Source organism: Pagrus major, chromosome 20, assembly GCF_040436345.1.
Source record: "Pagrus major chromosome 20, Pma_NU_1.0".
Classification (NCBI taxonomy): domain Eukaryota; kingdom Metazoa; phylum Chordata; class Actinopteri; order Spariformes; family Sparidae; genus Pagrus; species Pagrus major.
In genome coordinates, this window is record NC_133234.1 from 28,003,323 (window position 1) to 28,026,718 (window position 23,396).

Sequence of the window (23,396 nt, forward strand, 5' to 3'; positions counted from 1 at the left end):
ACAGTAATCACTGAGGTGTACTCAGGTGTTTACAGGTGTACTCAGGTATTTACAGGTGTACTCAGGTGTTTACAATTGTACTCGGGTATTTACAATTGTACTCAGGTATTTACAGGTGTACTCTGGTGTTTACAATTGTACTTTGGTGTTTACAGGTGTACTAGGGTATTTACAGGTGTACTCTGGTGCTTACAGTTGTACTTTGGTGTTTACAGGCGTACTAAGGTGTTTACAGGTGTACTCAGGTATTTGCAGTTGTACTCAGGTGTTTACTGGTGTACTCTGGAATTTACAGGTGTACTCAGGTGTACTCAGGTGTACTGGGGTATTTACAGGTGTACTCAGGTGTACCCAGGTGTACTTGGGTATGTGCAGTTGTACTCAGGTGTTTGCAGGTGTACTCAGGTATTTACAGGTATACTCAGGTATTTACAGGTGTATTCTGGTATTTACAGGTGTACTCAGGTGTACTGGAGTATTTACAGGTGGACTCAGGTGTACTGTGGTATTTACAGGTGTACTCAGGTATTTACAGTTGTACTCTGGTATTTACAGGTGTACTCAGGTGTTTACAGGTGTACTTGGGTATTTACAGTTGTACTCAGGTATTTACAGTTGTACTCTGGTATTTACAGGTGTACTCTGGTATTTACAGGTGTACTCAGGTGTACTCACGTATACTGGGGTATTTACAGTTGTACTCAAGTATTTACAGTTGTACTCTGGTATTTACAGGTGTACTCAGGTGTACTCAGGTTTACTCGGGTATTTACAGTTGTACTCAGGTATTTACAGTTGTACTCGGGTGTACTTGGGTATTTACAGTTGTACTCAGGTATTTACATTTGTACTGGGGTGTTTACAGGTGTACTCAGGTGTACTTGAGTATTTACAGGTGTACTCAGGTGTACTCAGCTGTACTGTGGTATTTACAGGTGTACTCAGGTATTTACGATTGTACTCTGGTATTTACAGGTGTACTCAGGTATTTACAGGTGTACTTGGGTATTTACAGTTGTACTCAGGTATTTACAGTTGTACTCTGGTATTTACAGGTGTAATCTGGTATTTACAGGTGTACTCAGGTGTACTCACGTGTACTGGGGTATTTACAGTTGTACTCAGGTATTTACAGTTGTACTCTGGTATTTACAGGTGTACTTAGGTGTACTCACGTGTACTGGGGTATTTACAGTTGTACTCAGGTATTTACAGTTGTACTCTGGTATTTACAGGTGTACTCAGGTGTACTGGGGTATTTACAGGTGTACTCAGGTGTACTCAGGTTTACTCGGGTATTTACAGTTGTACTCAGGTATTTACAGTTGTACTCAGGTGTACTCGGGTATTTACAGGTGTACTCAGGTATTTACATTTGTACTCGGGTATTTACAGGTGTACTCAGGTGTACTTGGGTATTTACAGTTGTACTCAGGTATTTAGATTTGTACTGGGGTGTTTACAGGTGTACTCAGGTGTACTTGGGTATTTACAGTTGTACTCAGGTATTTACATTTGTACTGGGGTGTTTACAGGTGTACTCAGGTGTACTTGGGTATTTACAGGTCTACTGTTACTTACAGTGACTCCCTCCGCCTCGCAGTAGATCTGCAGGGGACTGAGGCCTTCTGGGAAATATAGTTGTTGAAAGTTAATGCCAGGTGACCGTCGCTCCCTCTCCTGAACAGTAAACATGGTTTACATAGAAACAGAGAGTCAGTCAGTGTTACTGTTTCACCTTGTTGTTGTTGTTGTTGTTTATGTCTGACTGTTGTTACCTCGAGCTCTAAGATCCTGAACTCCAGCAACTCGTTCTGATCTTTGACATCCTGGATGTCGTTTTTCAGCCGCAGAGCTTCACCGTCCATCTGCCTCACCTGAACAGTGTCACAAATATTAAATCAGGTTTTATCAAAATCAAAAAATACTTTGGGAGACAGTCATGCTCAAAGTTTTAGAACTACAGTTCCCATAATGCTTTGGGAGATATAACAGGAAGTATAATGCTGCTGTGGAGTCAGTCAGCTGTGAGCTATGTTTATTTTTAGTCTATATATTTGTTTCCATTCAGTGGGTGCTGAATGAGCTGTTAGCAGCTCCTGTCTGCAGTGTACTCATGGATGTAATAGATTACTTTCATACTGAAGAAAACAGGATGATGCTCAGGGGAGTTCTGCAGAATCTTTGTATCTGATTTCTTAGTGGATTTATGGATGTTAATATTTCATGTGTTTAGCTTCACCTTCTCCACCAGCTCCTGATTCCTCTGATACAACGCCTGCTTCTCCTCCACCCACTTCACATCCTGACAGACAGACAGACAGACAGACAGAAAGCAGTGTCAGCAGCAGTAACTCAACATTATCTACAGTTCTGGGGTCCCATTTGTAACCGTGATGTTCATGAGCACACCTGTACGTAAACTCTGACGTGCGAATATTAAGAAACGTCAAAACGGCGTTGTCATCTTTCATGCACACGAACACATTAAGTTTGAATCCTACACACTATTTGATAAACGAGACCTCAGAACTTTGACAGACCTGTTCTTTGTTCTACGTTCTAGATCAGAGGTGTGCAGTCATGTACCACAGAGAGCCAGCCCATCACCTGAGCAGGTGATGTCACAGATAAGCTCCTCCCCTCTACCAGATCAGTGGGTGGAGTCTCTGATCTGATTGAGTGAGATATCAGCTCCAGGTACTGTTTGGCTCATTGTGGAACCTGATTGGTCACTCTGTTCTACGTTCTACTGTTTGTTCTACCTCTGTCTCGCTCTCATTGGTTCGCTGCCCCTCTGATCAGCATGAAGACACACCCCCTCCACGAGTCTACCTTTGAACCAATCAGAATGCAGAGAATAGTCTCACCTGGTCAATGGACCAATCATATCGCTTGTTTCTGTTTGCGTATTTACAAACATAAAACCTCTTTTGCTCTATTATGAACAGTGTGTGTGTGTGTGTGTGTGTGTGTGTGTGTGTGTGTGTGTGTGTGTGGGGGGGGGGTGTTACCAGTCCTTGTTCTTTCAGAGCTGACTCCAGATCTGCAACTCTGGTTTCATATCGACTGATTTCAGCCAGCAGCTGCTCTCTGGTCTGAAACACAGAGTAAAACCATCAACCTGTCAGCGCCTTGATTCAGTACAGATAAGACGGCCCTGGTTGTGGTGCTGCCTTGCTCAGAGGTCGGATCACCTTGATCTCCTTCTCAGCGTCGTAGTCTCCTCCGCTTGTCTCCGTCAGCAGAGCGTACGCTCGCTGCAGCGCCTGATACTCCTGAGTCAGCTGACGGTAACGAAGCTCCGCCTCCTCACGCACACACACCTGAAATACACAAACCAGTCAGACCAGCAACAGACCAGCAACAGAACCAGTCAGACTGGTCTCCGTCCCCTCTCCTCCTTATGTATTTAACTGTATTAGAATAAACCGAACTTCATTGTCAGTTTGTGTTTAAATGTAAATGTTTGTTTCACAGCAACTTGTAAAATGATTCAAATGTGGTGGAGATGATCCAAAGTTTGGTCATATTGAGTGTGTGTGTGTGTGTGCATTTGTGTGTGCATGTTTGTGTGTGTGTGTGTGCATGTTTATGTACGTGTTTGTGTGTGCATGAGTGTTTGTGTGTGTGCATGCGTGTTTGTGTACGTGTGTGCGTGTGTGTGTGTATACCTCCTCTGGTTCAGTATCTGGAGTTCTGTCAGTGTGAAAGGACAAAGACGATCCATCAGAGTCCACTGACGCTTCTTCATCATAACCATAAAACGTCTCAATGACCTGCACACACACACACACACACACACACACTCAGAGTTACTGACATCAGCAGCTTCAACACATCTGTCTGCCAATAATCTCCAATTAAAGGTCGACAGACAGAAACACAGCAATAGTTATAGTAGTAGTAGTAGTAGTACTTGTAGTAGCAGTAGCAGTAGTAGTAGCAGTAGTAGTAGTAGTAGCAGCAGTAGTACTTGTAGTAGTAGTACTTGTAGTAGCAGTAGCAGTAGCAGTACTAGCAGTAGTAGTAATAGTAGCAGTTGTAGTAGCAGTAGTCAGTGTTGGGGAAGTTACTTTTAAAAAGTAGTGTTTGCTCGTTACTTCTTAAAAAAGTAATCCCTTACTTTACTTAGTTACCCTCTATGGAAAGTAACTTTTTACGTTACTCGTTACTTTTATGTTACTTTTATGGTGCTTGACTTTGGGCAGAACCCCATCTCATTTCCTAAATGTATATAGGCCTACATAAAGTTCTCCTATGGAGGACATAACAGGTATTTCTTTTGTGCTCTTTATTATGAAAAATGCCACAGAGCACTTGACCCTAACCCTTCGACGATGAACGAAGCGACAAGTTAGATACCTGTTGAAAATAAAGTTTTAGCTGCTTATGTGGCCTTGGACTCGAAATATCATCATTTCATCATCATCTTGAGCTACTAGCTTCACGTTAGCATGTTTTGCTTTCAAATGCTTGGTGAGGTTAGCTGTTGAGTTTACGGCAGTGGACAAAAGTTTCTGGCCAGGGCACAGTGTACACCTCACACTCAAATTCTTCCCCTTATTTTCAATCAGTTCGAAATAATGGGAATACCTCCATCCCTCAAAAGTCACCGTTGATTGTTGTGGTTGCTCTGCCGCGCTTGCCATGATGACTGACTGCTCTCTGCATGCTATTGCTAGTAACAGCCTCAGTGTGTAATGAGAGTCCACGACTATTGTGCAAGCGCGCAGCTGAGGCAGTGTCGCTGTCAAATCTGTCCCTGGGAAAAGTAACGTTGTGCCCAACTGAAAAAGGAACTACGTTTCGTTACCATATTTTCAGTAGTAACACGTTACACTACTTTTTACCTGAAAAAAGTAGTTACGTTACTTGGGTGTAACGCATTATTGCGATGTTGCGCAGATGGAAGTATGCAGACCGGGTAACATTATTGATGTGGGCTTCGAAGGTTAAGGTGCCTTCCAGGATGACACCCAGGCTCTTTACCTGAGGTGATGGTGGGACAGTGGAATTGTCGATGGACATGGAGAAGGGGTTGTATTTTGCTAGGGTGGATCTGGTACCAATGAGGAGGACCTTGGTTTTGTCACTGTTCAGTTTAAGGAATTTGAGTGAGAACCATGATTTAATTTCCAGTAGGCAGTTGGATAGAGCTGTTGGTGGCAGAGTGGAGGTAGGCTTGGTGGAAATATAGAGCTGGGTATCGTCAGCATAGCAGTGGAATTGAATATGAAATTTCCTGAGAATGTGTCCAAGGGGCAGAGGGTAAATAGTGAACAGGAGGGGGCCAAGGACAGAGCCCTGGGGAACACCGCTGGAGACTGGGGAGGAGCCAGATCTTAGGTTCTTGAGTTGAACAAATTGTGTGCGACCAGTGAGATCGGATCTCAGCCAAGCCAGAGGGATGTCAGTGATTTCAATGGAGGCCAGCCTGTACAGGAGGATGTCATGAGAGACGGTGTCAAAGGCTGCGCTGAGGTCGAGGAGAACCAGGATGGAGAGTAAACCAGAGTCAGATGCCATCAAGAGGTCGTTGTGATTTTCACCAGGGTTGTCTCAGTGCTATGAAGGGGACGAAAGCCAGACTGAAATTGTTCAAAGAGGTTGTAGTGAGACAGATGGGTGTTAAGCTGAGCTGCAACAGTTCTTTCGAGCATTCTGGAGAGAAATGGCAAGTTTGAGATGGGACGAAAGTTGTTCAAATCATTTGGGTCTGCACCAGGTTTCTTGATAGTTGGAGTAATTGCAGCAGTCTTTAGTGATGATGGAACAACACCAGAAGTCAGTGAGGAACGAATGATGTCAGTTATGAGAGAGGACAAGGCAGGCAGGCAGCTTTTTACCAGGTAGGTAGGTAGGGGGTCTAACTGGCAGGTGGATGATTTGGATTTAAGGATGAGTCCAGTTATTTCAGAGACAGTTGGCAGCTTGAAGCTGGCAAGTGGAGAGCTGATGGAAAATTTGGGTAGAGAGTGCAGAGAGGATGTAGAGTTATTTGAAGCAGTCAGTGTCTGGTGGATGATTTCAATTTTGGCATTGAAGAAGGTCATGAAGTTATCACACTGTGCAACTGTGAGTAAGTGAGGTGGTAGGGCATCAGGTGGTTTCAGGATATTGTTGATGGTTGAGAATAGGGCTCTAGTGTTCCCATCCGCTGTCCTGATTAAGGTTGAGTAGTATGTGGTTTTGGCTGAAGAAAGAGCATCCTTGTATTGGAGTATGTGATTATGATATATTTCTTTGTGCACTCCTAGGCCGGTTTTGACATAAAGGCGTTCCAGACGACAGCCTTTAGTTTTGAGCTGGCGTAGTGCTGGTGTAAACCAAGGAGCAGAGTGGGCAAAGGAAACAGATCTTGTTTTTAGAGGTGCAAGAGTATTTAGCAGTCGATGAAGTCCAATATTGTAGTGGGATACCAGTTCATCTGTGGTAGATAAGTTGTCTCTGCTGGGAAAGTCATCAATTCCATTAGAGAGGTCCAACAAGTCAATATTTTTGGTGTTTCAAAATGTGATAGAGCGAGGCATGTTGGTCTTGGATAATCTTAGATTGATATTGAAGGATATTAGCTTGTGGTCTGAGATAGGAAAATCTGAGGCACAACAGTTTTGAGGGGTTACACCAGAACAGCAGATTAGGACAAGAATGTGTCCTTTGGAGTGTGTCGGAAAGTCAATATATTGCTGTAGTCCAAAGCTGTCAAGGCATGAAGTAAAGTCCTTTGTAAAACATTGTTGATGCTATCCAAGTGGATATTAAAATCACCCAGCATTATTAAATTTGGGGACACAGAACATAAGGTTGTTAAGAAGGCAGAAAATTCCTGTAGGAAGGCATTATTCGGCTTGGGTGGTCGATAAATAGTGGCCAGAATAGTAGGAGTTGGGCCCTTGATTTGCAGAGCAATGGACTCAAATGAGGGGTACACAGGCACTATAATGGAGGACACTTTCCATTTTTGATTGTGTAATATCGCCAGGCCACCCCCTCTGCCAGAGGTAGTGATGAGTAGACAAATCCAGGAGGAATAGTTTGATTAAGGTGTGAAAAGTCATTAGGCTGCTGCCATGTCTCAGTCAAGCAAAAGAAATCAAACTTACGGTCATTCAGTAGATCATAGAGCAGAGGTCCCTTGTTGGTCAGTGAGCGGATGTTAAATAACCCAAAGGTTAGATTGCTGGTGTGCAGTTTGGTGTTAGCTGACCTGGTTGGATTAACAAGCACACTGTGATTGATAGTTCGACTCCACCTGTGCGTGTGTATTGATTTGCGATGTGAAATAACAACAGGAATTGGAATCCAGTTAATCACAGCAGTGGAAATGGCCTTATTACAGCCAGTAGGAGACAGTGGACCATGGTAGTGCCGTTGAGCCATGGAGAGTGTCAGTACCTGGGTTGGCTCCCAGGGGGAGCTTGTGAGAGACACAGTACTGTGTGCTGCAAGAGTAGGTGGAGAAGAAGAAGGCTCCAGGTGGGGGGCGTGACAGGTCAGTCGTCAATCACGTGGAGCAGCGGTCTGGACAGTAGCAGTAGTAGTAGTAGCAGTAGTAGTAGTAGTTGTAGCAGTAGTAGTAGTAGCAGTTGTAGTAGTAGTTGTAGCAGTAGTAGTAGTAGCAGTTGTAGCAGTAGCAGTAGTAGTAGTAGTAGCAGTAGTAGTAGCAGTGGTAGCAGTAGTAGCAGTAGTAGCAGTAGTAGTAGTACTAGCAGTAGTAGTAGCAGTAGTAGCAGTAGTAGTTGTAGTAGCTGTAGTAGCAGTAGCAGTAGTAGTAGTAGTAGTAGCAGTAGTAATAGCAGTAGCAGTAGTAGTAGCAGTAGTAGCAGTAGTAGTAGTAGCAGTAGCAGTAGTAGTAGCAGTAGTAGTAGTAGCACTAGTAGTTGTAGCAGTAGTAGTAGTTGCAGTTGTAGCAGTAGCAGTAGTAGTAGTAGCAGTTGTAGCAGTAGCAGTAGCAATAGTAGTAGCACTAGCAGTAGTAGTAGCAGAAATAGCAGTAGTAGTAGCAGTAGTAGTAGCAGCAGTAGTAGTAGCAGTAGTAGTAGCAGCAGTAGTAGTAGCAGTAGTAGTAACAGTAGTAGTAGTAACAGTAGTAGCAGTAGCAGTAGTAGTAGTAGCAGTAGTAGTTGTAGCAGTAGTAGTAGTAGCAGTAGTAGCAGTAGCAGTAGTAGCAGTAGTAGTAGCAGTAGTAGCAGTAGTAGTAGCAGTAGTAGCAGTAGTAGTAGCAGTAGTAGTAGCAGCAGTAGCAGTAGTAGTAGTAACAGTATTATGTAAACGACGAGGTGTCACACAGTGGACAGACAGGTCAACGGGTCTGAAGCGTGTGTCCAGTCTCACCCTGCAGGCTCTGAAGGTTCGTTTCCTCCTCACTGAGTCCTGACGTCTGTACCTCAGTAACATGTCTCTCTCCTGGAGGACAGACAGACAACAACACAATTACCTGATCAATATTCTCTCTTTTAGTTCTGAGTTTGGTCTCCACCAACTCCTGAGGGAAGTATCTGGAACTATGTTCACCAGCAAGTCTCTCATTGAACATAAAACAGTTTTAACAGTAAAAGTATGACCAGAAGTACTGACAGTACTATTAGAACTGTGGCTTAATACTTACTATAACATTCTTCACATAACCAGCTGTCTCCAGAGCCTGAAACGCAAACAGTTTGAATTTAAATATAGATGTTACACATGTTGATGTAGTAACAGTAGTCAGTCTAGTGCAGTACTGGTAGTGTTTACTTTGGACAGGTCGTCGATGATGTGTTGCTGCTCCACCACTTGTAACCGTAGAAACTCCATCTCTCTCTCCTCCTGGCTGTAACCATGGTAACTGGTGCGGTCCAGGTCGTTGAGAGAACTCGGTCTTCTCTGTGGAAACAAACAGTGTTAGGTCCAACACTGAGGATGCCTCCTGTCTCAGCAGAACTCAGGCTTCTCTAGTTTCTGTGTTCTCTAGTCTGAGTCTGCTGAATCACAACTAATACAAGTCATTTTAAAAAATGAAGTTAATCTACTGTTGTGTGTGTATGTGTGTATCCAACAAAATCATGAAGATACTGAAGCATCAGATCATCAACACTTAGCTTCAGCTTCAGCTATCTCACATGTTATTTTGACACTGTTCTCTGGTATAATCATTTATTATCAGGTCTCAGCTCAGTTACTGTGTTTTGGTTTTGTTCCCTTTAAATGATAAAACGACACATCTAGACTTCTTCAGACCAACTGTTTAGTTTGAGAATGGATGTAACTGGTCTCAGTCTGGAACTTTACTACTGGTTTGACTAGGACAGAACCAGCACTCAGTGTGTTGTCAGGGTACAGGAGAAGATGGTGAGGGGTTACCATAGTTACCATCTCCAGGTTCTCTTGGGTGACAAAGCGAAGCTTGTTGTCAAGGCGACGCAGTGCTAGAGCCAGCTCCTCGTTTTTCCTGCTCAGACGTTTGTTTTTGTCCAGAAGAGGAAGAAACTGACTCTCCGCCTCCCTCAGACGCTTCAGCTGCAAAAGGTCAATACAGAAAATATTTAAAATACAGAACATATTTAAAATACAGAAAATATTTAAAATATAGAAAATATTTAAAAAACAAAAAACACAAAATATTTAAAATATTAAAAAAACAGAAAAAAAATATTTATAATATAGAAAATATTTAAAAAACAGAAAAAACAAAATATTTTAAAAAATTTTACAATACAGAAAATATTTAAAATATAAAAATATTTTAAAAAACAAAAAACTGAAAATATTTAAAATATTTAAAAAAACAGAAAAAACAAAATATTTAAAATATAGAAAATATTTAAAATACAGAAAAAACAGAAAATATTTAAATATTTAAAATACAGAATTTTTTAAAAATATATAAAATACAGAAAATATTTAAAATACAGAAAATATTTAAAATATGGAAACTATAGAAACATTTTGGTGTTACCAGTTCATTGCGTTCTTCAGACAGAAGAGCGTTTCGATCCTCTAGTTTCCTGACGACGGCGCTGAGCTCAGCAATTTTTAACTGAAACCTCCGAGTGTCCCGGTCCTCCTGAGACTGCACACACACACCCACCCACCCACACACACACACACACACACGCACACACACGCACACACACGCACACACACAGTGCACAGTTATTTTTAGGTTGTTACAGACTATTAACATCCAAGATGCTCATGCAGATGCGGTGGCTGGTAGCTCCATCAAACTTTAATTTGTGATCTTTTCACCTTTAATTACTGAAGCACATATTACTAATAAAATCTTCTCATCAACAGAAAAGGAAGTGGGGTTTGGACAGAGTGAAGCAGACCGTGAAACAATCTCTGCTGACCACATCTCCCAACCAGCCAGCCAGACCAGCTGGACCAAACATAAATCACTGTAAGTAATGCGACTGCCCCAGAAAGAGAGAAAAGAGAGCCGGGATCAGAGCTAAGCTAACCTGACTTGGACCTAAAGCGGTTCCTCACAGAAGCATACAGCACTGCCAGACCAAGACTGAAAGCTGGCATCAAGGAGGCAAAGAGGAGACATCAGCAGAGACTGGAGAGAGACATCAACATCAGCAGCACCAAAGACATGTGGCAGGAGATCCAGAACATTACACTGGAACCAACAGGATAACCCTTCAACCACTCAAAGCAGTGAAACGTGTGTCATGTGATTTTTCAAATCATCTATCAAAGTGCCCCATATAAAAGAAACGGTTGTGATTGGCTGACACAAACTAAGTATCAGGGAAATCTGTGTGGTGGGAGGGGCCAGGCTACTCTGCAACGTCACCAACACACACATCACTTCCTCTGTGTGCTACCATGGTAACGTAAACACCTGGATTAAAAACATATATTAAAAGAAAATCTGATACCATCACAAAAGTTACTGTAAATCACTCCGGTCCACCTCAGACTTCTCAGGTTAACTGAGGAAACATGGTGCAGTGATCAGCTGGTTAATACGTAGCTCTCACTTACAACACTTATTTAGTTTAGTTAATTTTTTCTTAAACTCTGTAAAAAAAACAATGAACTAAAACGTCAAAAGGCCAAAGCACAGAGAAAAAAATCAATGTTTGAAGAAAAACTTGTGATCAGAACGCAGCTGTGCTCTGAATGTTTGGATGGTTCAGTGGTCACGTGTTTAATGATGTCATGATGAAGTGAATTTATTTCATGCAGTGTCAGCAGGAAGAGGCGGGGCTTACAATGTGAGGAGGAGTGTTAGGGGTGGGGTTAGGGGCTTGGCCAGGGTGATTTAGCCCCACCCTCTGTGCGTCTCTGAGGGCTGCGATTTGCTGCTCAGCAGCCTGAGTCTGCAGCTGGAGACGGTGGGCGTGTCCCGCCTGCAGCCCCAGGGCTTTATCCAATACACTGACAGCTCTGTCCTTCAGCTTTATCTCATCCATCTGCACACAGACAGGGAGACAGGGAGGCAGACAGACAGGTAGACGAACAGGTGAGTCAGGTTAGAGTCAGAGAGGTAAGTCAGGTAAGACACAGACAGCTTAGTCAGGTAAGACAGGCAAGTAGACAGACAGGTAAGAGGCAGGGTTAGTCACACAGACAGGTAAGGGGCGGGGTTAGTCAGACATACAGGTAAGGGGCGGGGCTCTGAATGTAAAATCAAACAGGTGAACATGAACCTGCAGCTCAGGTGAGTCATTCTGTCATCATGTCCCATGATGTCATACATCATGCTACAAAATAAAAGCTTTTAAATAACTACATAACAGGGGACTTTTGTTCTGAAGGATTTACAGGATGTTTGTAAGTGAGTTTTGTTGCTGTTAATTCTTTGAACACTGCAGACAGGAAGCGTTTTTTTGACCACGACTCAACACCATTTTGACATCAGTAAAAGACCTTCAAGTGGTCTGCCCTGTTGTCATGGAGATGTAAATCCCTGCCGTGCTCGGCTGACGTTACAAGTCAAACCGAGCCAGGCCGAGCCAGCACATGTGTGTAGAAAAGGTCAAAAAGACTTTTAATTTCTGTTGTGTGGCTGCAAACAGCCTGTTTCAGTAATTGACTGTTATCCTGCACAGTGGGCCTCTACACACTGTGTGACTAACTGCATCATGGGCCGGTACCTCCTCAAACACTGAGACAACCCCTCTGGACTCTGTCACACACACACACACACACACACGCACACACACACACAAATACAACCACACACACACACACACACACACACTGGTTATCAGACCACCTGTAGAGACTCGGCCAGTCACACAAGAGCAGGCAGGTGCATGTTAGACGCCATAAGCTTAGATAACCAACATACTATGACTGCAACACCTGGCATTTGTTACCACTTTGTAGCAAAACACCTGAAAGTGGAGGACAAAAAGTCTTGTTGTCTTTGTTAATCGGACCTTGTTGAACTAGAATACTTGAAGCAGCTGATTCAGTTAAAGTGCAGTGAGACTCTGTTCAGTGTGTTCAGTGTGTGAGACTGTTTGTTGTACCAGTCTGCGTTTGACTCTCACTGTGTCTTTGTCCTGCTCCAGTCTGTGTGGCTCAGTCTCTCTCTCTGTTTTCTCATGTGTTCATGTTTATAATAACTCATTCATTCATCAGCTTTGTTTTGTTCTGGAGTGTTTGGATCACAAAGTCCTGAACCTAAAAGATTAACAGAATTGAAATGTGATGCCTCAGTAATACTGAAGAAAAGAAAAAAAATTAGTATTTCTCATGTTTCAGTTGATTCTGGTCATCAGTGTCTGATGCTCGACATTTAGAGTTATTTTCTATACTTGTGTGAAAAAGAAAAGATTTTTCCAAAGAAAGGCTCATGCTCACATCTAGTGGTGGCAGCAGGTGTAACTCTCTCGCTAATATTCAGTACATTTAAATGAGGATTCCTAGTTATTCTGGTTTTTGTGTGGTCATTTCAACACGTTTTTTCAACTTGAGACAAACATAACTATTTAAAACATTTTTTTCCCCTTTTTACACTGTTACAATTTTCAATATGAGGTCTGCAAATCTTTTAGTCTCATCTTACTACTTCAATTTTGGCCTCAACTTTACCAGGTTTACAGTGATGGCCCTTTATGTATTTACTGCAGCTGGGAATCATTTAAATGTCAAACAAATTGACTCTGAAGATTATTTTAGATTTACAGAATAATTCTTATGGACAGCTGAAATATCTGATAAACGCTAGTGTAGTGTGATGCAGTGTGATACAGTTCTAAGTGCTTCTAACTGGACTTGTTTCAGTTTCTTGAAGACGTTTCACCTCTCTTTAGAGAAGCTTCTTCAGTTCTGAACTGAAGAACTGAAGAAGCTTCTCAGATGAGACGTGAAACGTCTTCAAGAAACCAAAAGTCCAGTTGCCTACGATATAGCATGTAGAATTACCATGACCTGGATGACTAAGAACCATCATCAACAGTGTGATATAGTGTGATGTAGTGTGATATAGTGTGATGCAGTGTGATGTAGTGTGATGTAGTGTGATTCAGTGTGATGTAGTGTGATATAGTGCAATACAGGGTGATGCAGTGTGATATAGTGTGATGCAGTGTGATATAGTGTGATACAGTGTGAGCCAGTGTGATATAGTGTGATGCAGTGTGATATAGTGTGATACAGTGTGATAAAGTGTGATACAGTGTGATACAGGGTGATGCAGTGTTATACAGTGTGATGCAGTGTGATAAAGTGTGATACAGTGTGATACAGGGTGATGCAGTGTTATACAGTGTGATGCAGTGTGATATAGTGTGATACAGTGTGATACAGGGTGATGCAGTGTTATACAGTGTGATATAGTGTGATATAGTGTGATACAGGGTGATGCAGTATAATATAGTGTGATGCAGTGTGATACAGTGGAGAGGCCTAAAAAACCATCTCTGGCCACACAAAGGACAGCGGGAGGGGCCCTGAATCTGGAGACCAGGACTGGGCAAATGAGTTGAATCTGTTTTTTAACAGATTCGACTGTGCCACTTCTCCCTCCCCCACTCACCAGAGCTCAGACCTTACTGTGCTGTCACACCACCCCCCCGCCTCTCCATCCAGTACACCTCTGAGACCCCCACACCACGCCACCCCCCTCCACTCCCTGCCTGAACGATCCACACACCCCACCCCCGACCCCTCTCAACAGAGGTCACTCCATGGCCCCACCAACACCCCCAGCCTCTCCATAACAGCTGATCAAGTGAGGAAGGAGCTGAGGAGGACCAAGGCGAGGAAGGCTACTGGCCCTGATGGCATCAACTCCAGACTGCTGAAGGACTGTGCCGATCAGCTCTGTGGAGTACTCCTGCACATTTTCAACCTAAGCCTCAGTCTGGAGAGAGTTCCACTCCTGTGGAAAACATTGTGGAACCACTCCTGTCCCAAAGACTGCGCACCTCAGGGAGCCCAACCACTTCAAGCCAGTGGCTTTGACCTCTCACTTTATGAACACCATGGAGAGAATCGTTCTCACCCACCTTCGACACCTGGTGAACAGCGAGATGGACCCCCTGCAGTTTGCTTATCGACCTGGCATTGGTGTGGAAGACGCTGTCATCTACCTGCTGCACAGGTCACTTTTACACCTGGAGAGCACCGGGAGCACTGTGAGAGTCATGTTTTTTGACTTCTCCAGTGCTTTCAACACAATCCAACCATCACTGCTCAGGGGGGAGCTGGAAGGAGCTGGAGCCAACTGCCACCTGGCTGCATGGACCACCGACTACCTCACATATAGACCGCAGTATGTGAGGCTCCGTGACTGTGTGTCTGATGTGGTAGTCTGCAGCACGGGAGCTCCACAGGGTACAGTGCTCTCTCCTTTCCTCTTCACACTCTACACATCAGACTTCAGTTACAACACGGACAGATGCCACCTCCAGAAGTTTTCCGACAATACAGTCATCGTTGCACGTGTGGCAGAGGGGAACGATCTGGAGTATAGAAGGTCATCACCAACTTTGTCGCCTGGTGTGAACTGGACCACCTGCGTATCAACGCCAGCAAGACAAAGGAAGTGGTGCTCGATTTCAGGAGGAAAGCTCCTCAAACCGCACTGGTGGACATACAGGGTTTGGACATTGAGATTGTGGAGGAGTACAAATACCTGGGTGTTCACATAAATAACAAACTGGACTGGACACACAACACAGATGTCCTGTACAAGAAGGGCCAAAGTCGTCTCCATCTGCTGAGGAGACTGAGGTCCTTTGGTGTGTGCAGGACACTGTTAAAAACTTTTTATGACTCTGTGGTAGCATCGGCTATCTTCTACGCTGTGATCTGCTGGGGCTGTGGAAGCTCAGAGACGGACAGGAAGAGACTCAATAAGCTGGTCAAAAGGGCTGGCTCAGTCTTGGACTGTCCTCTGGACTCCATTGAGGAGGTGGGTGAGAGGAGGATGTTAGCCAAGCTGACATCAATTATGGACAACCCCTCTCACCCCCTACATGAGACTGTGGGGGCCTTAAGCAGCTCCTTCAGTAACAGACTGCTTCACCCACAGTGTAAAAAGGAACGCTACCGCAGGTCATTCATTCCAACTGCTGTCAGACTGTTCAACACCAATACCCTTAATGTAGGACTATAAGCATCTACTTATCTTGCACTACTTACAACTTCCACCTCCGCCATCTTGTGCAATTATCCTGTGCAATAATGCCATTGTTATTTTTTTTTTTACATATTTATATTTTCTTTCTCTTATCTAAATCCTTTTTAGTATTTTTAAGTCTACTTCTTTAATGTCCCTTGTACTTATTGTATGTCTGTCTACCTGCTACTGTCACAAGTGAATTTCCCCGATGTGGGATGAATAAAAGTCTAAAGTCTAGTGTGATACAGTATGATGCAGCGTGATACAGTGTGATAGTGTGATATAGTGTGATATAGTGTGACACAGTGTGATATAGTGTGATATAGAGTGATACAGTGTGATGCAGTGTGATATATTGTGATGTAGTGTGATATGGTGTGATAGTGTGATGCATTGTGATATAGTGTGATGCAGTGTGATATAGTGTGATGCAGTGTGATATAGTATGATATAGTGTGATGCAGTGTGATATAGTGTGATACAGTATGATGCAGCGTGATATAGTGTAATACAGTCTGATATAGTGTGATGCAGTGTGATATAGTGTGATACAGTGTAATACAGTGTAATATAATGTGATACAATATGATATAGTGTGATACAGTGTGATATAATGTGATACAGTGTGATATAGTGTGACATAGTGTGATATAGTGTGATACAGTGTGATGCAGTGATATATTGTGATGTAGTGTGATACAGTGTGATACAGTGCAATGCATTGTGATATAGTGTGATGCAGTGTGACATAGTGTGATGCAGTGTGATATAGTGTGATATAGTGTGATGCAGTGTGGTATATTGTGATGTAGTGTGAAACAGTGTGATGCATTGTGATATAGTGTGATGCAGTGTGACATAGTGTGATATAGTGTGATATAGTGTGATGCACTGTGGTATATTGTGATGCAGTGTGAAACAGTGTGATGCATTGTGATATAGTGTGATGCAGTGTGACATAGTGTGATATAGTGTGATATATTGTGATATAGTGTGATGCAGTGTGACATAGTGTGATACAGTGTGATGCAGTGATATATTGTGATGTAGTGTGATATAGTGTGATACAGTGTGATGCATTGTGATATAGTGTGATACAGTGTGATATAGTGTGATGCAGTGTGATGTAGTGTGAAACAGTGTGATATAATGTGATATAATGTGATACAGTGTGAGATAGTGTGATACAGGGTGATACAGTGTGATATAATGTGATACAGTGTGATATAGTGTGATATAGTGTGATACAGTGTGATGCAGTGTGGTATATTGTGATGTAGTGTGATAAAGTGTGATACAGTGTGATATATTGTGATGCATTGTGATATAGTGTGATGCAGTGTGAAACAGTGTGATACAGTGTGATATAGTGTGATGAAGTGTGATGTAGTGTGAAACAGTGTGATATAATGTGATACAGTGTGAGATAGTGTGATACAGGGTGATACAGTGTGATATAATGTGATACAGTGTGATATAGTGCGATATCGTGTGATACAGTGTGATGCAGTGTGGTGCATTGTGATATAGTGTGATGCAGTGTGACATAGTGTGATATAGTGTGATGCAGTGATATATTGTGATGTAGTGTGATGTAGTGTGATACAGTGTGATACAGTGCGATGCATTGTGATATAGTGTGATGCAGTGTGATGCATTGTGATATAGTGTGATGCAGTGTGACATAGTGTGATGCAGTGTGATATAGTGTGATACAGTGTGATGCAGTGATATATTGTGATGTAGTGTGATATAGTGTGATACATAGTGATAGTGTGATAGTGTGATACAGTGTGATACAGTGTGATGCATTGTGATATAGTGTGATGCAGTGTGACATAGTGTGATATAGTGTGATACAGTGTGATGCAGTGATATATTGTGATATAGTGTGATATAGTGTGATGCAGTGTGATACAGTGTGATGCAGTGTGATATAGAGTGATGCAGTGTGATATATTGTGATGTAGTATGATATAGTGTGATAGTGTGATAGTGTGATACAGTGTGATACAGTGTGATGCATTGTGATATAGTGTGATGCAGTGTGACATAGTGTGATATAGTGTGATACAGTGTGATGCAGTGATATATTGTGATGTAGTGTGATATAGTGTGATACATAGTGATGCATTGTGATATAGTGTGATGCAGTGTGATATAGTGTGATGCAGTGTGATACAGTGTGATGCAGTGTGATATAGAGTGATGCAGTGTGATATATTGTGATGTAGTATGATATAGTGTGATAGTGTGATAGTGTGATACAGTGTGATACAGTGTGATGCATTGTGATATAGTGTGATGCAGTGTGACATAGTGTGATATAGTGTGATACAGTGTGATGCAGTGATATATTGTGATATAGTGGGATACAGTGTGATGCATTGTGATATAGTGTGATACAGTGTGATAGTGTGATGCAGTGTGATATAGTGTGATACAGTGTGATGCAGTGTGATGCAGTGTGATATAGTGTGATACAGTGTGATATAGTGTGATACAGTGTGATGCAGCGTGATGCAGTGGCTCGTACCAGTCGGCGGATCTCCCTCTCACAGTCTCTCTTCGTCTTGTTCAGCTCCTCCTGGTGTTGGTGATGAGCTGATCGTAGTTCAGCTGCTCGTGCCTGGCAGGCCTGCTGAGCCGATGTCAGAGCCTCCTCAGATGTCCTCTTAGCTCCACGCAGCTCCTGAACCTCCTGCTGAAGGCGACACCGCTCCATCTCCCAGCTCCTCCTCGCTTCCTCCACCTCCGCCAGCAGGGCAGTCCTCACCTGAAGAATGAGAGGACAGAGTGTTAATCACCTGAACAAAGACAAGAGGAGGAGATGGGGTCACCTGAGGAAAACTGGTCCCAGTACTGCTCAAAGCACCGAACCACATGCTGTGGTCCTGGTCTCTGTTCCAGTCCTCAGCTGTGGTCCTGGTTTCTGTTCCAGTCCTTAGCTATGGTCTTGGTCTCTGTTCCAGTCATCAGTTGTGGTCCTGGCCTTTGTTCCAGTCCTCAGTTGTGGTCCTGGTCCCTGTTTCTAGTCATCAGTTTTGATCCTGGTCTCTGTTCCAGTCCTCAGCTGTGGTCCTGGTCTATGTTCCAGTCATCAGCTGTGTTTCTGGTCTAACAGGGTGTCTGGACTTAAGAGACAGGACATGTAGCTCAGATATCGCAGAGGAGACAGCTGTTTTGATCAGGATCCTCCTGGACTTCCTGAGGAGGAGGAGCTCCTGAAGCAGACCAGAACTCACCTGAGGGATTATAGAGAGACAGACAGACACAGACAAAGACAAAGACAAAGACAAAGACAGACAGACACAGACAGACAGGTGTACAGACAGAGAGACAGACAGACACAGACACAGACAGACAGGTGTACAGACAGACAGACAGGCGTACAGAGAGACAGACAGACACAGACAGACAGGTGTGGTCACCTTGTCGGTGGATCCGTCCCTCAGCGTTGTCACCAGTCCATTGAGACGTTGAATCTCTCCGTCTTTGATCTTGATGACTCTCATTAGCTCCATCTCGTGTTGCCGTAGTAACGTCTCCCTGGTAACTGCTAGCTCCTTCTGCTTCTCCTCGTGGAGTTTAGTTTTCAGCTCCGTCACGGCAACCGTTGCTCTGTGGTGCTCTGCCTTCACCTCCTGACTCTTCTCCCTCTCCAGACGACTCACCTGAGGATGGACAGGAAGTAGTACTCAGAGATAGGGACTCAAGTTTGCGACTTGGACTCGAGTCGCACTTAAGTCACACACTGAGTGACTTGAGTCTTGACCTGAGACTCGCCCTCAAAAGACTTGAGACTCGACTCGGACACAAGATTTGGGACTAATAAACAATCTATATTTTTGATTTTTTGGCGCATCAACATTAAGAAAATACCTGACGAGCTGAACGTCATTCCTTCATGCGTAACCTTATGCATCTGGTGCTGCTGCTCTCCCGTTTGTCATAAGCTTTGCAAAAGAATCGCCAAATGCAGCATTTGCAGAATTAATATAAAGGATGCTGGATGGACCACATCAAACTTTATCAGGGACCTGAAAACACACCCGAATAGGTCAGTCGCTTGGTAATGTGAAAGTTAATCTCAGTGCCTATGGATGGTTAGCAAACATGTTTAGCTCAACAGCACGCAAGGGTTCAGAATTTTTCTTTACTAATTTAAACACTGAAAGATGTTGTGCTATCCAGCCAATAAGTAAATTACTGATAATTGATGCTCTGTCATAAGAAAGTAAACTGCAGTGTCTTTTTACATTTCTGCTGCTACACACGTTTAGAAGTAGTAGAGTTTTATTTTCATGCAAGGAATCAGTTGGTTTTTTTTTTCAAACAAAGAAAGGTGCCAATTTACACAAATGGTAGATGTCTCGGGAACAAAACTGTTTATGTTTTAATATCACCAGTTTATGGACTTGCAGTATATTTCAGATAATTTGGCAGCACTAGTGTTTGACATTCAGCTACTGGAGCTGTGTATTTATGTGTATTTAATTATGCAAAGCAAAATACAGTTATTAATTTTAAAGGAAAACTTCCATTCTGTTTTTTTCCATATTGCATTGCAATAGCCTGTTTAAAGTGATCAAACTACAAACTACTAATCAGTGCTGATAATACTCTCTGCTAATAGATAAAGGAGTGATGATAATACAGTACAAGCTTTGAATTCCTTAGATAGAACTGCAGAGTTCTACGCACCGGATGATAGAACACTCTTTACAACCATAACAGACTTGAGACAAAAAATGACTTGTGAGCATCTCTGGTAGTACTACAGTCAATACAAGTTCTACTAAAGTGAGTAATATTAGTACTGCAGTGAGTAGAATAAGTACTGCAGTGAGTAGTGTTACTACTCCAGTGAGTAGTATTAGTACTGCAGTGAGTAGAATAAGTACTGCAGTGAGTAGTGTTACTACTCCAGTGAGTAGTATTAGTACTGCAGTGAGTAGTGTTACTAATACAGTGAGTAGTATTAGTACTGCAGTAAGTTGTATAAGTACTGCAGTGAGTAGTGTTACTACTACAGTGAGTAGTATTAGTACTGCAGTGAGTAGTATAAGTACTGCCGTGAGTAGTGTTACTACTACATTGAGTAGTATTAGTACTCCAGTGAGTAGTATTAGTACTGCAGTGAGTAGTGTTACTAATCCAGTGAGTAGTATTAGTACTGCAGTAAGTTGTATAAGTACTGCAGTGAGTAGTATAAGTACTGCAGTGAGTAGTGTTACTACTGCAGTGAGTAGTATTAGTACCGCAGTGAATAGTATTAGTACTGTAGTGAGTAGTATAAGTACTCCAGTGAGTAGTGTCTCTACTCCAGTGAGAAGGGTCTCTACTTCAGTGAGTAGTATTAGTACTGCAGTGAGTAGTATTAGTACTGCAGTGAATAGTATTAGTACTGCAGTGAGTCGTGTTATTACTCCAGTGAGTAGTATTAGTACTGCAGTGAGTAGTATAAGTACTGTAGTGAGTAGTATTAGTACTGCAGTGAGTCGTGTTACTACTACAGTGAGTAGTATTAGTACTGCAGTGAGTAGTGTTACTACTACAGTGAGTAGTATTAGTACTACAGTGAGTAGTATTAGTACTGCAGTGAGTAGTGTTACTACTACAGTAAGTAGTAGTTGTACTCCAGTAAGTAGTATTACTACTCCAGTGAGTAGTATTAGTACTCCAGTGAGATAGTATTAGTACTGCAGTGAGTAGTATAAGTACTGCAGTGAGTAGTATCAGTACTGCAATGAATAGTATTAGTACTGCAGTGAGTAGTGTTATTACTCCAGAGAGTAGTATTAGTAATGCAGTGAGTAGTGTTAGTACTACAGTGAGTAGTATTAGTAATGCAGTGAGTAGTATTAGTACTACAGTGAGTAGTATTAGTACTGCAGTAAGTAGTGTTAGTACTGCGGTGAGTAGTATTAGTACTGCAGTAAGTAGTGTTAGTACTGCGGTGAGTAGTGTTATTACTCAAGAGAGTACTATAAGTACTGCAGTGAGTAATGTTAGTACTGCAGTGAGATAGTATTAGTACTGCAGTGAGTAGTAGTAGTACTACAGTGAGTAGTATTAGTACTGCAGTGAGTAGTGTTACTACTACAGTGATTAGTATTAGTACTACAGTGAGTAGTATTAGTATTGCAGTGAGTAGTGTTAGTACTGCAGTGAGTAGTATTAGTATTGCAGTGAGTAGTGTTAGTACTGCAGTGAGTAGTATCAGTACTGCAGTGAGTAATGTTAGTACTGCAGTGAGTAGTATTAGCACTGCAGTAAGTAGTGTTAGTACTGCAGTGAGTAGTATAAGTACTGCAGTGAGTAGTATCAGTACTGCAGTGAGTAATGTTAGTACTGCAGTGAGTACTATTAGTACTGCAGTGGGTAGTGTTATTACTGCAGTGAGTAGTATAAGTACTGCAGTGAGTAGTATAAGTTCTACAGTGAGTAGTGTTAGTAATGCAGTGAGTAGTATTAGTACTACAGTGAATAGTATTAGTACTGCAGTAAGTAGTGTTAGTACTGCGGTGAGTAGTATTAGTACTGCAGTGAATAGTATTAGTACTGCAGTGAGTAGTAGTAGTACTGCAGTGAGTACTATTAGTACTGCAGTGGGTAGTGTTATTACTGCAGTGAGTAGTATAAGTACTGCAGTGAGTAGTATAAGTTCTACAGTGAGTAGTATTAGTACTGCAGTAAGTAGTGTTAGTACTGCGGTGAGTAGTATTAGTGCTGCAGTAAGTAGTATTAGTACTGCAGTGAGTAATGTCAGTACAGTACAGTAGTAGAAGTGTTGATAGTAGACCCAGTAGTTCTCTGGGATTTGTAGTCTTTACCTTGTTCTTCTCCTGTTGTAGTTCTATCTGGATGTCTGTCAGTTTGGCTCTCAGCTCCTCATTGGCTGCTTGAAGGGTCGCCATGGCATCAGGTCGCTCTCCCTTCCCCCGCCCTCCTGCACCTCGTCTTGACATCACCACCTGCAGGCTCCGCCCCCCTGTGAGCTCTATGTCAATCTAAGGTGAGACTACATCTGGACCTGTGACACACACACACACACACACACACACACACACACACACACACACACACACACACACACACACACACACTGTAGTATCAGCAGTACTTGTGTGTGAAATCACTTCCTGACTTACCTGAAACTGATCACCTGTGTTTGATGCAGGACAGGTGACACACACACACACACACACACACACACACACACACACACACACACACAGATAGTTGAGGCCTAACTGAACACACACACATTAAAAGATGTAGCTCACTCACCGTCCAATAGGAAGCCTCAGACACTGCATTTCTGTGTGTGTGTGTGTGTGTGTAAGAGAGAGAGAGAGTAGGTTAGCCTCCTATCCTGAGCATGCTAACCTGCTAGCTTCCCTGCAGCTGTGTACCTGTCTGTGTGTGTGTGTGTGTGTGTGTGTGTGCTGCAGCTGAGAGCCTCAACCTCTCTCCACCTGTCTGTCTATCCACCTGTCTCTCTCTCTCTCTCTCTCTCTCTCTCTCTCTCTCTCTCTCTCTCTCTGTCTGTCTGTCTGTCTGTATCAGTTAGCAGTTAGCTGCTGTCAGTGTGTGTTTGTGTGTCGGTGCTGTTAGCATCTCTGCAGCCTCTGCTGCCGTCATCCTCCTCCTCTTCCTCCTCCCAGCATCCTTCAGTGTGACACACAGCTGAAGCATCAGAGCTGTGTCTCCCTCTGCTGGAGGCTCTCCGTCATTACACCGTCATCATCTTTATCATCACACCATCAGAGATGTGTCTCCCTCTGCTGGAGGCTCTCCGTCATTCCAGAAAAGA

At 42.9% G+C, this 23,396-nt stretch overlaps 1 protein-coding gene across 2 annotated transcripts in view; it reads right to left on the reverse strand.

Moving 5' to 3' along the window:
* Window positions 1–22,548, reverse strand: part of jakmip3 (Janus kinase and microtubule interacting protein 3) — a 28,029-nt gene extending 5,481 nt beyond the window's left edge. The window contains exons 1-15 of one of the 2 annotated variants that reach the window (XM_073489766.1): window positions 22,414–22,548; window positions 19,009–19,251; window positions 18,114–18,353; window positions 11,211–11,411; window positions 9,941–10,048; window positions 9,346–9,501; window positions 8,740–8,868; window positions 8,612–8,647; window positions 8,338–8,409; window positions 3,675–3,779; window positions 3,198–3,326; window positions 3,015–3,098; window positions 2,243–2,305; window positions 1,779–1,877; window positions 1,582–1,680 (exon numbers count right to left, since the gene is read on the reverse strand). In XM_073489766.1, coding sequence (XP_073345867.1) covers window positions 1,582–1,680; window positions 1,779–1,877; window positions 2,243–2,305; window positions 3,015–3,098; window positions 3,198–3,326; window positions 3,675–3,779; window positions 8,338–8,409; window positions 8,612–8,647; window positions 8,740–8,868; window positions 9,346–9,501; window positions 9,941–10,048; window positions 11,211–11,411; window positions 18,114–18,353; window positions 19,009–19,251; window positions 22,414–22,548 — 1,899 coding nt within the window. Of the gene's footprint in view, window positions 1–1,581; window positions 1,681–1,778; window positions 1,878–2,242; window positions 2,306–3,014; window positions 3,099–3,197; window positions 3,327–3,674; window positions 3,780–8,337; window positions 8,410–8,611; window positions 8,648–8,739; window positions 8,869–9,345; window positions 9,502–9,940; window positions 10,055–11,210; window positions 11,412–18,113; window positions 18,354–19,008; window positions 19,252–22,413 lie in introns of both variants that reach the window. The other variant, XM_073489765.1, reaches the window with a different exon arrangement.
* Window positions 22,549–23,396: the final 848 nt, after the last annotated feature.